Below are 15,597 nucleotides of genomic sequence, written 5' to 3' on the forward strand. Positions count from 1 at the left end.
AAAAATCAACTGGTTTACCAAACCTTTTGAGACTACAGATTTTGTTTCGCTTTTGTCATTTTAAATTCAGTTACTTTAGCAAACAATATATGTGTACACATGGATTTAATAGGAGAGTGGTCACCTAAGACAGCTGGTCTTTTTCTACACCTAGCTTAAAATACATGTTTGACTGTACCTGGGACAGACTGCTGGGGATTTTCTTTGCAAAGTTTGGTAATGATAGAGAGCAGTTGCTAGCTTGGAGAAAAAGCCATATTAACTAGCAGGCAAGCCAATATAACACAGTATAACTTTGATATATAGCAACACAGATACTATTGGTATTGTGGACAAAATCAAAACCTCAATTCATTCTGATCGCCTTTTTCTTCCCAGCCTTGATGACGAAGCCTCTTCCTGCAAACATTTCCACTCCAGACATTTTAAAGGTCATTTTTAACAATGGCAATTTTTCCCCCCAAACATATTTCTGTATGCATGTAAATGCCCTGTGGGTACAATTTCCATTAGCTGCAAGCCTCCTGCGTGTGACTACAGTACTGTAAAGCCAAAAGGCACTACACAGCCCTATAGTAAACATTCTAGTCGTATATAAGGAACACGATACTAATTGAGGGTCTGAATATTGTACCATGTTTAATCCTATAGAATCGAAGCATATTATATGTACAGTTTGTTTCATGTGGATTCCTAATGTAACAGGCAGTGCTGTCTGGCTCTCTTGCATAGTGGATATAAGACCGTCATTTGTGCCCAGTCTCAGTCCTATAACCATTATCTATATCACAAAAACAGACCACAATGTATTTATTTAAACTGGGTCAGGATGGTTTGGATTAGAAGTAAATCCTCTACATGTTTTTTAAAACAGAATTATTAAAGAAAGAGGTTAATACTGTCAACAGAACTTAAACAAGACAAACCAGGAAGAAAAGGGGCATGAATGACATTTCTCCAAGCTCTGATGAAATTAGGGATCTACAAAGAAACAATGCAAGAGAGAGAGAGAGAGAGAGAGAAAGTAAAGAGCTAACCATTTTAAGATATGGATATAAGGCTTAAACCTATACAATATCATTCACACATCAACTTTGAATTATATGATCCAATGGTCGTATTCTATAACATCTTTCAGCTAAACAGTGCATTGCAGCAGGTACATCAGCGCCAATGATCCGGACTTAAAGGCAGTAAATACTGTGGCAATGGCACACTACATACTATGGTTAACCACTGAAAGAAGGTGAAAGACAGACTTACTTGACTTTCTCAATAGTTATCTTGATGAGCGAAACCAGTTTCTTCATCAGCCACTTGGATTAGACACAGTAGTGCATGGCTTCTATGTGCAAATGTTAACCGAGCACCAGACTTGCTAATAGGCTGGAAATAAGGCAAAGGTGTTATATAAAAACAACAATATATCTAATTATAATAACAATAATTATACACACACACACACAAGTTGATAAACTTACTGATGTTTCAGCAGTTGCAATTGTATAGAGCAGTCTTGCACTGTGCTCCACAGTGTACGGCTGAAGCAGGTATATAACTCTAGGGAAAAAAGAAAAAAAATACTGGTCTCTGCTACTGTACCTAAAATGACACACTAACTCAACTCATCTCCATGAATCTGTAACTTTCCTGCAGAAGCTTTACCCTGCAAACCACAAACAGCTCAGCGCATCACAGAACTTTAAAGTTTCATCTTTATTTCTTTCTTTTTTTTTTCACCCCAGAAACTCTACATCGATAAAACATACTTGGGATGATTCATTTCCAAATGTTGTAATAAAATCTAAACTAGAATTAAACCACAGATCATTTTAACATTACAGTACAGCATGCAGCGTGTACAGAACAACACTGCTAAAACTGTAGGAGCACACACCACACACGGGTTAATATATTTAAGTGGAGAATATAAACCACCTGCCGCTTTAATTAAAGACAGTGTTATTGATTTTTTTAATTAAAATTCCCCAAACCCCACAGAACTGTAAAACAATACATCTCACGCATTTCATTAAAGTAATTCAAAAGCCTAAATGTTTCTTGCAAAAAGACGTATGGTTAACGCTAGCTACCAAAAATGTGTTATTTATTGCATGAGCAGCCAATCAGTTATTCTTGTTTAGCTTACAAAAATGTCAAAAAATCAGACAAGACTCGCCTCAGTATTCGAATTAAAAGCTTTACCCTGCAAACCCCAAACAGCTCAGCGCATCACAGAACTTTAAAGTTTCATCTTTATTTCTTTCTTTTTTTTTTCACCCCAGAAACTCTACATCGATAAAACATACTTGGGATGATTCATTTCCAAATGTTGTTTGACAAGTTGTTCAACTGCTTCATTCCAAGGTACATGATCTGCAGCACTGCATCAAAGACCAGCTGGAGAGCACAAGGCAGTAAGAATAATCTGTTACTTGTGTTTCCTCTATAGAGATCCTACTGGAACAATGCTGAGAAACAAAACATGCAACACATGCATTGAATTCACCACACACACACACACACACACACACACACACACACACACACACACACTGATTGAAAAACTCTTGTGCCATTTAATGAATTGCTATGGTCATTGAAAAGTAGGAAAAGGTTGATGATGCTTGCTGATCCTTTTACAAGGCTGATATGTACAGTTGATTGTAATGCTACGGGTCTGAACTGACTTTGCAGTTGAAGACAATTTGAAGAGGTGCCTCAGGTGTGATTTTTTTCAAGCAAATGATGTCAACCATACCGATATTTAAATGACAGTACCACAGAAACTCAATATGGTACAGCGGATGTTATGAATGCCGTTTGTTGGTGTTGTGTCACGGCAAACAGCAGGTGAAATTTGCACTGATTTACATAAAGACCCACATCAGTCCAAATAATGTACTTACAACAGGGTCAGACATGCATCCCAGCACAGCCATAGCTTTGGCCTCCCATTCAGTTTCAAACAGGGACGCAGACTGAGAACTGCATCGCTCCAGCAAATCCTGTTAAAACATATAAGATTACTTACTTAAAAATCTGAAAAAAAACAACACCCATACAAACACTTTAGACAGACAATAATTTTTATCTGCGGATACCAACTCTTCACTTCACTAGGTAAATTACACCATGTACCTTAATATATTGCAAGAGCAATTCCTCCAACTGCAGATTATGCTCTTGAATATAAAGTTTATAATTTTCTCCAGGGTGGGAGGAATGAGTTCCGGTGCCTAAACTTTATCCAGCATGCGGAACGCAATAGTAGTTTTATTTTCCTATTTAAAAAAAAAAAGAAAAAAGTTGAGAAAGTGTTACAAACTTTAATCCATAACCTTAAGATACTACAGAACTCCCTGCAGTGCTTACAAGAAAGACATCACTTTCTTTACCTTTGTTGTAGCTCATAGTTTTTCATATCGCAGCATGGGGCAGCACAGGACACAGCAACGGTAAAGTAATGCGTTTCTTGTACACCTTGCAGGGTGTTCTGTAACACTTTAAGCAACCAAATTTAAAAGAACACAGAAGTAGATTTAACAAGGAAGTTTTACCTTTTTGAACTCTGAAAGCGGCAGTATGCACTTGCATTTTTTTGTACAGGTCTAAAAGCGGGATGTTATTTTTAGGTCACCCATCTCAGTATGGTGACACCCAAGAGTGTGGCTCTTGTCGGTGGAAAAGAATGCCATCTTGATTGGCATCTGAAGCTGAGAAACACAACAATACCAGGTCAAAACATAGACCACACGTTTGCTTTTACGCCAAAGTGGGGAAAAGGCATTTGTAATTGTAACCCTGTATACTGTCTGGCTCCCCCAACGCTCATCGATAAAGAACACAAAGCATGTTACTCAATCGCTATTCACAGGCAGTAGTGTCAAAGATGCTAAATGTTTGGACCTGCAAGTACATGGAAGGAATTTCGTGTCTTATGGATTCCTAGAAACTCTGGGACATTGCCTTAACAAAGCTAAAAAATGAAGCCTGAAATCTGACTTTTGCCTTGCCATGTTACTGTACATGCACTGCAAAACTAAGGTTATTAAGAATTAATTACAAATTAAATTCAGATCATGTTAGATTAACACCACCACAATCACTCTAAAAATAAACTACATTTCTTTACTAATTATAAACATTTATAGAACTAATAGATTTAATTCAAAACATATTTGTTTAAAAAAATTACCTCTTTCTAAGAACCAAAGTCCATTTTTTCAATTGCTGCACAAAAAGAAACAATAACTGTATTAACTCTGTTAGCAATGCAGAGACAATCCCATTCAAAACAGCAACCTGCTCAAGTGGTGCAGCTAGTAAACTAATCTAATAGTTATCCCAGGGCAGTCTTTCAATAACGTCACCGAATGAGTTAAAGTGGTTATAAATAGGATTGTGTATTTGTGAATAGTAACACTGCATTACATTACACAGAACAAATCATCACGTATCTTAATAAGCATTCAAACTGTCTGCACGGCTCCTTGTCTGCTTTCACTTCATAGTGGCGATTTTAAATTCAAGAATGTTAATGTACTTGGGATTTAGTGTTTTAAACTATTTTGTTACATGTTACTCTTTTCTCCTGCCCAAGGATATGGTATGATATGCTGGTATTTTTGCCAGCTGAAGGTTTGAAATGTGAAAGAAACCATCAGAAGTAAGGACAAACATGTGATAAGTTCCTAAGAAGAAAAAAAAATCCAACTAGTTAGAAGCATACAGTAATTATCCCATACTGCATCATAATGCAGTGTTTAATTTAATATACTTAACCATTCAGAGCATAATTAATTCAATATTCAAGTTATTTTTAAGGATAGCCCAATAATGCAAGCTTTTATAAACAGGTCAGACTAATGCAGAACAGCACTTGTAACAGCATGGACTGCCTGAATCCCATTATTACCACCACATGGCATTCTGAAAGCACTACCTGGTTCATCTTCCTGAATGATCAGGTTTCTGTACATATTCTGGTTTTCATTGTAAGGCTTCTGCACCAAAGCCTAAAGAAGCAATCAAAATGTATGTACAGGTATACGTATATTGGCATGCTGTGACATAGATTGCAAGTTATTTAAACAGTCTTTATCCCCTGTCTTTAGCAGAAACCATGTGACTTACATTAGCCAAGATCATTTTCTTTGATGGCACATGATGAAGATGAAGGTTTCCATTCCTCTCTGCAACCACTAGAAACCTCCCCTCCTGACACAAACCCACTCTGTCCACTTGGGTTTCTGAAACCAGAGAATTCACATTTAACATTTTAAAATTATTTTAGAGGCTGCACCCTGCAAGGTGTACAAGAAACGCATTACTTTACTGTTGCTGTGTCCTGTGCTGCCCCATGCTGCGATATGGAAAACTATGAGCTACAATAAAGGTAAAGAAAGTGATGTCTTTCTTGTAAGCACTGCAGGGAGTTCTGTAATATTTTAAGGTTATGGATTAAAGTTTGTAACACTTTCTCAACTTTTTTTCTTTTTTTTTTTTTTTTTTTTTAAATAGGAAAATAAAACTACTATTGCGTTCCGCATGCTGGATAAAGTTTTGGCTCTGGCGCTCATTCCTCCCACCCTGGAGAAAATTATAAACTTTATATTCAAGAGCATAATCTGCAGTTGGAGGAATTGCTCTTGCAATATATTAAGGTACATGGTGTAATTTACCCAGTGAAGTGAAGATAAAACATGGTAGAGGAAGGAAACATGAATTTATTATTCATCTACAGACTTTCTGTGTATTTAAAAATGTTACTGTTCTTGTTTTTAGAAACTTGTTCTTTACAAAGGTTGACAATAAAAATTATAATTGCATTTCCTGTTCTTCTTTTAACCAATGGAAGGTGAATTCCGGTTATTTCAGAAGATATTTAGAAATTATTGCCTGCCCTAAAGTGTTTGTATGGGTGTTGTTTTTTTCAGATTTTTAAGTAAGTAATCTTATATGTTTTAACAGGATTTGCTGGAGCGATGCAGTTCTCAGTCTGCGTCCCTGTTTGAAACTGAATGGGAGGCCAAAGCTATGGCTGTGCTGGGATGCATGTCTGACCCTGTTGTAAGTACATTATTTGGACTGATGTGGGTCTTTATGTAAATCAGTGCAAATTTCACCTGCTGTTTGCCGTGACACAACACCAACAAACGGCATTCATAACATCCGCTGTACCATATTGAGTTTCTGTGGTACTGTCATTTAAATATCGGTATGGTTGACATCATTTGCTTGAAAAAAATCACACCTGAGGCACCTCTTCAAATTGTCTTCAACTGCAAAGTCAGTTCAGACCCGTAGCATTACAATCAACTGTACATATCAGCCTTGTAAAAGGATCAGCAAGCATCATCAACCTTTTCCTACTTTTCAATGACCATAGCAATTCATTAAATGGCACAAGAGTTTTTCAATCAGTGTGTGTGTGTGTGTGTGTGTGTGTGTGTGTGTGTGTGGTGAATTCAATGCATGTGTTGCATGTTTTGTTTCTCAGCATTGTTCCAGTAGGATCTCTATAGAGGAAACACAAGTAACAGATTATTCTTACTGCCTTGTGCTCTCCAGCTGGTCTTTGATGCAGTGCTGCAGATCATGTACCTTGGAATGAAGCAGTTGAACAACTTGTCAAACAACATTTGGAAATGAATCATCCCAAGTATGTTTTATCGATGTAGAGTTTCTGGGGTGAAAAAAAAAAGAAAGAAATAAAGATGAAACTTTAAAGTTCTGTGATGCGCTGAGCTGTTTGGGGTTTGCAGGGTAAAGCTTTTAATTCGAATACTGAGGCGAGTCTTGTCTGATTTTTTGACATTTTTGTAAGCTAAACAAGAATAACTGATTGGCTGCTCATGCAATAAATAACACATTTTTGGTAGCTAGCGTTAACCATACGTCTTTTTGCAAGAAACATTTAGGCTTTTGAATTACTTTAATGAAATGCGTGAGATGTATTGTTTTACAGTTCTGTGGGGTTTGGGGAATTTTAATTAAAAAAATCAATAACACTGTCTTTAATTAAAGCGGCAGGTGGTTTATATTCTCCACTTAAATATATTAACCCGTGTGTGGTGTGTGCTCCTACAGTTTTAGCAGTGTTGTTCTGTACACGCTGCATGCTGTACTGTAATGTTAAAATGATCTGTGGTTTAATTCTAGTTTAGATTTTATTAAAACTGTTCTACATGCTTCAGCAGATTGAACATATTTGTGGATGAAATGTGGAATGATGTAGAGCTCTCGGCCCTGTATCAAGTAGATACTTTAGTTAAAGCATCTTCTTGTGATAAGGTGAGGTAAGATTGGCATCTGAAGCTGAGAAACACAACAATACCAGGTCAAAATATAGACCACACGTTTCCTTTTACGCCAAAGTGGGGAAAAGGCATTTGTAATTGTAACCCTGTATACTGTCTGGCTCCCCCAACGCTCATCGATAAAGAACACAAAGCATGTTACTCAATCGCTATTCACAGGCAGTAGTGTCAAAGATGCTAAATGTTTGGACCTGCAAGTACATGGAAGGAATTTCGTGTCTTATGGATTCCTAGAAACTCTGGGACATTGCCTTAACAAAGCTAAAAAATGAAGCCTGAAATCTGACTTTTGCCTTGCCATGTTACTGTACATGCACTGCAAAACTAAGGTTATTAAGAATTAATTACAAATTAAATTCAGATCATGTTAGAGTAACACCACCACAATCACTCTAAAAATAAACTACATTTCCTTACTAATTATGAACATTTATAGAACTAATAGTAATCTAAATACTTCCAGTATTGAGAAATCTCCTTGGAAACGCAACAGTGGATGCGTTCACGTCACGCATGCTTTTGTGACCTCAGCCAGACCAGACAACAGAGGTCACGCATCCTCTAGGCTCAGCGTCTGCGCAGACCCTGCAGATTTAAAAGGTGCTGCGCAGGAGCAGTCGAAACAATGGACGAGCGCCACCAGTGCAAGACGGGCGTAGAGAACCACATGCAGGATTAGTGGTGGTGGCAGCGCCACCTAGAATGGGTGTGTGAATAACACAGAAAAAGAGCTTGCATAAATTCCAAACTATTGTATTGTAAATGACAAATACCGCTACAATTATGCTTTTGCGTTTGATTTTCAAGCGAGACTAGTAAAACTGTGGACGATATTCCATGACAAAATTAAAAATAAATAAATACAGGAATAAATAACTAAATAAATAAATAAATGTCCATGTATCTAATTTTTTTTTCAACATTTATGTATTTATTCATTTACGTATTTATTTCAACATTTATTTATTTTTCCCCGTATGCACTTATAATTTTGGCATGGAATATCCTCTATATAAAACTGATCTACATAACTTAACTGCTTAAACAGATTCATAATAAATGATGGTCTTGGGGTTACTGAAATAAGTCTTTGCATAATTTATTTACCAGTCTAGTTATGATGGAGCTGTACAGGAACAGTGAAATAAAAACAATAGTCTTCTGCAATCAGAAAATCAATCAAGCCGGTCTGCATGTTTGCTCAGTCGACTGTCCTGGGAAATCTCCCAAAGCTGTCCGAGTGCCGCCTGCTGTCTTCTGCATTTCCAAAGCCTGGCAGATTCGTTTTGTAAATATCGCCTGTGGTAGTAATGCAATATTTTTTTACCGAAGTCAGAATATTTTACAGTACATATTGATTAGTAGCTGAAATTGGAGGCTGCACAATATTTTTACAAAAATTGTACTAATAGTAAAATGTACAATTTGTACGTTTAATGTAAAAGAAAAAATAAAACAAAGACATCAAGCTGTCGATGGTCAGTCGCAGCCACTGCAAAAGTCATTTCTATATACTCTCGTACTTTCCCACGTTTCTCTTTTCATAATGTACGGACTAATCATCCCATGTCATATTTATGAGCTGCTGTTTCAGTATATTTAGTAACCTGGGTCATTTTTTAAGTCTATTGAATTGCTGCCCGAACACACATGCAGAATAGCAAAGGAAACCACTTCCCACAGTGCACCAGCAGCTACACATCCTGGCGTTTGCAGGGGGTGCTTTGAGCTCAGAGACGGCGGAGCAGAGCAGAGAAACTTCGGATTTTACACATTTTATACCCCGCATAGGTCAAACATGGCGGTGAGTATATTGTTCACGACACTTTGAAGATACCCCAACTCTAGTTCTAGTTCAATACGTGGTATTTTGCAGATAAGAAAGCATATCTCTGGCGAAGAAGATGGCGTCAGGGCAGCCATGTCGAGAGCTCTGCTTTGTGCATCGCAGAGGCAAGAAGGGCCGACCTCGGGCTTTCGATTAAAAATGATTCACACAAAAGCAAATCATCCATAAATAAAATTGAAAAGGACAAGCGTGGATGTATTTCATTACATTTTAAATGTGTTTATTTAAGGGTAGTTTTTAAATACATGAAGTGAAAAGAAACACAGGCCACTTCGATTTGCCAGCACTACCACCAGAGAATCGTTTGTTTTTTTTGTTTCAGCTGCTTGTCAAAACGTTTCCTATAACTCCTGTTTATCAATATAAATGTTTATCGTAGCAACGATCCTCCATTTGTTTCATTAGTGTTCCATTCTTAGATATAAAATGTTATTAGTCGCAGTTTACTGTAAATAAATAATAAAAAAAAAGCTTTTGTGCTCGCTGATGCAAACAGTAAAACATGAAACGGCTTAAACTGCTGTGCGTTTGGGAGTGTTTATTTCCATTGCTATTTTAAAACGTCTTTATCATTCACTTTCAAGTGGTCTGGTTTTATTATCCGCCAGAGAAAACACACGTGACCAATGAATAATAAATAAATCTCTTATTTTTATTGATGTATTTGTTTAATTATAAACTCAGGCAAGTGATACAGATCAGGAGAGGTCGTCGGTGAATAAATCATCCCCAGACTTGGATAAGAAGAAGGACAGCACAGAATCGTCGAAATATTCAAGAAATTCAAAACATCACCATTCAAGGTCTCGTTCACGATCAAGAGACAGGGACAGAAAGAGAAAGTCAAGTATGTGAATATAACGAACAACCAAATGTTGCATTCTTGATGTGTTCAAAAATACAGTGAAAATATATATTTTTTATAAGTAAACTATTGTTCACCTGTATCTACACCTGTTCTGAGTTGTCCTGCATTGGTGATATATATGTGTTCTAAAACAGTGACATTGTGTAATTTCTAATTCCATTCTACTTCTGTAATCTCTTCAGATGACAAGAGGCACAAGCGAAGCCGCAGCAGGAGCAAAGAGGTAATTACATTTTTGTGACTTTAGGTTATAAAATAAGTCTCTTCAGTTTGATTTCATTTTTACCTACCGTGTTTAAAATATTAAGTAATGTACATGGTAAGTACCAAGCACAAATTTGAGACAAACTTTAACAAATATAATAAAAAAAGCTGGTATTTGGGGACTCGGATAACGCATGATTGCATTCAGCAACACGAAGGTAAAGAGAGTTATTTATTTTTGCTTTTTTTTAGTTTTTATGATTTTTAAACATGTTCTTGTTAAATAACAACTGTAATGTTGAAAAGCTAGAAACTACAATCTTAGTTGGTTAAGTATTTAGCATAGGAGCGTTTTTTGAAAAGTAACTATTGTGTATAGATCACATGATAACATTTCTGTAATAAATCATACTCAGCGTGCTAATGCACGAAGAGACACAGTGAACTGAAGACGCTGCAGACTCAGATAGCAAAATTATATGCCTACTTCCTGAAAAGGTAACTATCAGTCATTCAAACTCATATTTAACCTTCTTTGAAAAAGGCCTTGGTTAAACATTGAAATCAGTGATGTTCTGGTAAATTTAAAGAGGTAAAACTGCTGTCTAACAAAACTCATTAGCCTACAACATTTGTTGTCAATCGTCATTATTACAGCAGGAACAGCCTTCTGTCATGTACCAGTGTATGTGTATAATTACAGAAAATAGCAACTTGTGGCCATTAAGGAGATACACAAGAAGCCAGAAAATGCAGTAATTTATACAACCCTAACTCTGCCCCTCAAAGAAAACTACAATGCTGTGAAAACTACAAGTACAGTTGGAAGTGTTAGAATAAATCTGGTACGTTGATGGGCTTCATGTACACGTTAGAATATCTCTGTTAATCTGATGATGATGTTATTCATTTGTCATTTAACAGACAGTTTTATCCAAAACGACTTGCAGAGACTAGGAGGTGAACTGTGCATCAACAATTCCTGCTGCAGAGTCACTTACAATAGGACCTCAGTTTAACCCAATAGGACCTCAGTTTTACGTCTCGTCCAGAGGATTTGATGTGATTTGAACTTTAAACTATGTAACCCATTAAAATTTACTTAGTGGGGACACCATCCGTAATTTCTTCAAATCTATAAAAGCTACAGGTTTCTTTTGTGGTATAGTGGCATCACTTACCAAAAAATGGATCTGTTGGGACACAGCTTAAGTCTGGAGGCTACCATTAGTAAAATGCCTGTTACCGTCAGGATGTTCTAGCTATGTAGTATACTTTATATTGAAATAAAGGCAGCACTGTGCACTGGTTTGGGGTATGTCGAACCAGTGTTTTTCATTTCAGATGTGTTCTTAATAATCATTTTTGTAAAAGAAAATCCAGGTTTTTGGGTCAGGTGAAAATTGAAGGCAAATCTAGTGGGCCAGCTCAATGAGAGAGAAAAAAAAAAAAAAACAAACAAAACTATTTTGCACTTTAAAACATGAATAAGGGTAATTGAGGTTGCTTGAAATATTATTCACATCATGCTAGTAAAAGCTTTCTTAAATCAAACTTTGATTTTGGGGTGGTGGGGTACAAGGGAGTGACTTGATACTTCACTACATGCCTGAGTTGCTATTTTCCATTCTCATACTAACTCTTTTTGTTGCACTATTTTCCTGAAAGAACCAAATTCTTCTTAACAGGCACGAAGAAAAGAGTCTGAAGACAAATCTTCCAAATCGCACAAGTCTGAAGACCAACATGATAGGGAACATGTCGCTGAGAAGGGACGGGAAAGGCTGAGTTCTGAAAACGGAGAAGACAGGCACAGGCGGAAAGAAAAGAAATTGTCAAGAGGAAGAAGCTTCTCCAGATCTAGATCAAGGGAAAGGCGAGTACAAGTTTAGGATCTACAAGTTCACTGAGCTGCAAAATCATTGTTTTCTTTAAAATGACATTTTGCATTGAAAACAAACAAAAAAAAAAAGTGATGCTGTCTGTATGAATAGTTGTTCTTGCTAGAGTAAAGAAAAAAATACTGGTAAAATATACTGGTCTCTGGGAAAAGTGATAAAAAAAAGTATGCTAATTGTACTTTGGTACAATCTTTACAGGAAAATTGAGGCGAACTGTAATTTTGTTTTGCAAATCTTTTAGACGGCATCGCAGCAGAAGTCGAGACAGGAAGAAATCTCGTTCCAGAAGCAGGGAGAAGCGATCGAGGAGCAGAGACCGAAAACGGCGTGTCAAGTCACGCTCGCGCTCCCGATCCAAACACAGGCACAGAAGCAGAAGCAAGAGCAAAAGCCGGTGCATTTTAAAGCTGCATTTGAAGTTGCATTTTGCTGCATAGATTCCTATATCAATCAGTGCGCTTCCGTTGTATTATGGCTGTTTTTATTGCTAACACTTTTCTTGCTACAACTTCATTGTTTGAATGTTTTTTACATACTGCTTTAATATTGCAGAGAGAGGAAGAAAAGAACCGACAAAGCACGTCGATACAGTAGGAGTCGGAGTAGGACCGCAAGTCCACCTGCTTTCCGAGGACGTAACACTGCAATGGATGCACAGGAAGCACTAGCTAGAAGGTACTGCCATTTAGATTCTGTGCTATGTAGGATGTTTTGTGTGTGTGTGTGTGTGTGTGTGTGTGTGTGTGTGTGTTGTTATTTATTTATTTATTAGGAGTTTCATTCCTGCTTTTTTGAAGACAGGCCTCCTACAGTGTGTTTATTTCAAATTGTAAATATTGTACGTAGGCAATACATGAACATTTTCAACCAAGAAGTCTAATCTGCTTTTTAAAAAAAATATTTATTTATTTTATTTTTATTTTTTTAACAAAACTGGTTTTGTAGATTGGAAAGAGCCAAAAAATTACAAGAACAGAAGGAGAAGGAAATGGTAGAGAAACAAGAGATTGTTGCTGGTAAGAAATGATTTTTCCATAGTGTGTATTTGACCGCTTTATCTGGTCATGTTGGACAGACTTGCTGTATAATAATTTAAAAATGGATGGATAAAGTGTAATTAAATCCCAAATTGCATTTTCAAGTAATCAGTCGTAATAGTGGTCAAGTTCCATTACTGGTCTTGCCCTTTAAACACTGTCACATTGCTTTAACTTGTGGTCTCTTGTTCAAGTGTCCATCAGTGTTGATGCAGTGCAGTACCATTGTTTACAGTTTAACCATGTACATGCTACAAGTTGATCTTTTGTATGTGTGTCTGTATAGCAGTAGCAACTGGAGGATCTGTTCTGAATGTCGCAGCACTCCTTGCTTCTGGAGCTCAGGTGACGCCTCAAATAGCAATGGCTGCACAGATGGCGGCATTGCAGGCCAAAACACTGGCAGAGACTGGAATAGCTGTTCCTAGCTACTACAACCCAACAGCAGTTAACCCAATGAAGTTTGCTGAGCAAGAAAAGAAAAGGAAAAAGCTGTGGCAAGGAAAAAAAGAAGGGGTAGGTATTATACTACTGTTATCTTGTGACTTAAAGTGAATCACGACATTTGAATAAATGCCAGGTAGATGCAGTAAAAACACAAAAGTAGCTCAGTGATAAATCTTTCAACACTGCTTGTATAATCTAAATGATATAAATCGATGAGGGAGTCTGCATTTGCAGGTTTTGTCTGTTTAGTTTTTGTTTGCCCGTAAGACAAATCAATCTATTTTATTTTTGTCTTTTTAGGACAAATCACAGACTGCCGAGTTGTGGGAAAGGCTTAACTTTGGGAACAAGGACCAAAATGTTAAATTCCGAAAGCTCATGGGCATAAAAGTAAGTGTTGTGGTTGCTGAAACGGTGAATCTAAACTTATGGTTAAATTTCATATTTGAGTTGCATATGTTTAAGATGTTACTGTTTAACAGTTTTTAATTATGAAAATGGTTATTAGTCTTCTGTTCATAACTACACATGGTAGAGAAATACTTTTTTTTTTTTTTTTTTTCCCCTCCCAGTGTGCATTTGCAATTTACAAGCTTAAATTGTATGTCTCTGTTTGTGTTGCCTTTGCCAAGTCATTGTAGCTTAATATTTAGCAGTATGACTAATTTTGCTGATTTCGCAGGGTGAAGAAGAAATTCCAACGCCAACCATAACTGATGAGGAAGGTTTAAGAACTCTGAAGCAACAGGAGGAAGTTTTCAGGAATCTGGACGTACAGTACGAAATGGCACGCTCACAGACTCACACACAGAGAGGAATGGGACTGGGTTTTGGGTCTTCAGTGAGAGGAATGGATGCAGTTTAATACCTTAGCATTCTGCCTATTTAGCATCGCTTTTTGGCAACGCTGGAAACTTTGTTAAAGCTTTGTGTTCTGATGTAAATTCCTAGTTTACCGACAAAGCTAGTAGCCTAGCTTGCATGGTTGTTCCATTGGGTATATAATTTATTGAAGAAAAAATACACGTTAACATTCATCTGTAAATAATTGGTCTGTGATGTTGATCAACTCAGCAACCAGTTTCTGTACATCTTTTAAAAATTATGCAATGGTTGTTTAAAAAATTCATTTTGAGGAAGAGGAGATAGCAATAGAGCTTTGAAAATCCTTGCGTTTTCATTGTCTCTCTGCTTTTTTGTACTTAAACTTGTACAGATATTTTCATTTGTTGAAATGTGAGTGGAACATTGTGGCAATGTAAAGTTGAATGGTTCAGTCAATTACTGCTTGAATTGCCAAATGGCACATTATCCAGCGTGAATCCTTCAGTAATAAAACAAGTGATTTTTTTTTTTTGTAGTTTGTGGAGTATTTGTACAAATGTACAGTATTTAAGGAGTCAAGGAGATTAAACCTGGGACATAATCAAGTGTAAACCAGACTTCCAAACCTTTGATCAAGTAGTATTCTGGTGCTAAATTTACTCTTGATGGTGGGAGTTAGAAATGTACAAAGAAGTTATGCAAATGCATGATAATAGCTCTTGTTGTAAATAGTGTTTAAGTATAACTTCAGAATAGCACACTTTCTGTTTCAATTGATGTCATGGCCTCTGTGTCTGTCATTGTCTTCAAAACTGAATATGTTTCGCCCTGTAGCTTTAACTTTTTATACATATTTTTGGGGAATTCCTTCTGTTGTTGTTTCATTATTTTAAAACCAAGCCACTTATTAATCTTAAAATAAACGCTACTTTGCCAGGACTTGAATGTCTTTGATGCCATCTTAAGTCAGTTGGATATTGCTCTTGAGACTTGGAAGTTTTTAAAAATAGGTTGCCATAAAGTTGTTGTTTTGGGATCTCTTGAATGTGTATTAAACCTTATTTTAGAAGATCTTGCTGATTCCATTCTCAAGTATGGTGCCTGTAAGGCTTTTAAGTAATCATCCAATAAATGGGCTGCAAAG

At 36.7% G+C, this 15,597-nt stretch overlaps 1 protein-coding gene across 2 annotated transcripts; it reads left to right on the forward strand.

Moving 5' to 3' along the window:
- Positions 1-9,020: 9,020 nt before the first annotated feature.
- LOC121300089 (arginine/serine-rich coiled-coil protein 2-like) lies at positions 9,021-15,597 on the forward strand. 2 transcript variants are annotated; one of them, XM_041228484.1, is made up of 10 exons: positions 9,021-9,126; positions 9,856-10,018; positions 10,222-10,262; positions 11,932-12,119; positions 12,386-12,538; positions 12,697-12,819; positions 13,081-13,160; positions 13,468-13,697; positions 13,929-14,018; positions 14,311-15,597. In XM_041228484.1, the coding sequence occupies exons 1-10, from the start codon at positions 9,121-9,123 to the stop codon at positions 14,491-14,493; spliced, it is 1,257 nt and encodes a 418-aa protein (XP_041084418.1). In that variant the 5' UTR covers positions 9,021-9,120; the 3' UTR covers positions 14,494-15,597. The 2 variants fall into 2 exon arrangements, with proteins under 2 accessions (XP_041084418.1, XP_041084419.1); XM_041228485.1 differs by having other exon boundaries at positions 9,022-9,126; positions 13,090-13,160.

This window comes from Polyodon spathula, chromosome 25, assembly GCF_017654505.1.
Source record: "Polyodon spathula isolate WHYD16114869_AA chromosome 25, ASM1765450v1, whole genome shotgun sequence".
Lineage (NCBI taxonomy): Eukaryota > Metazoa > Chordata > Actinopteri > Acipenseriformes > Polyodontidae > Polyodon > Polyodon spathula.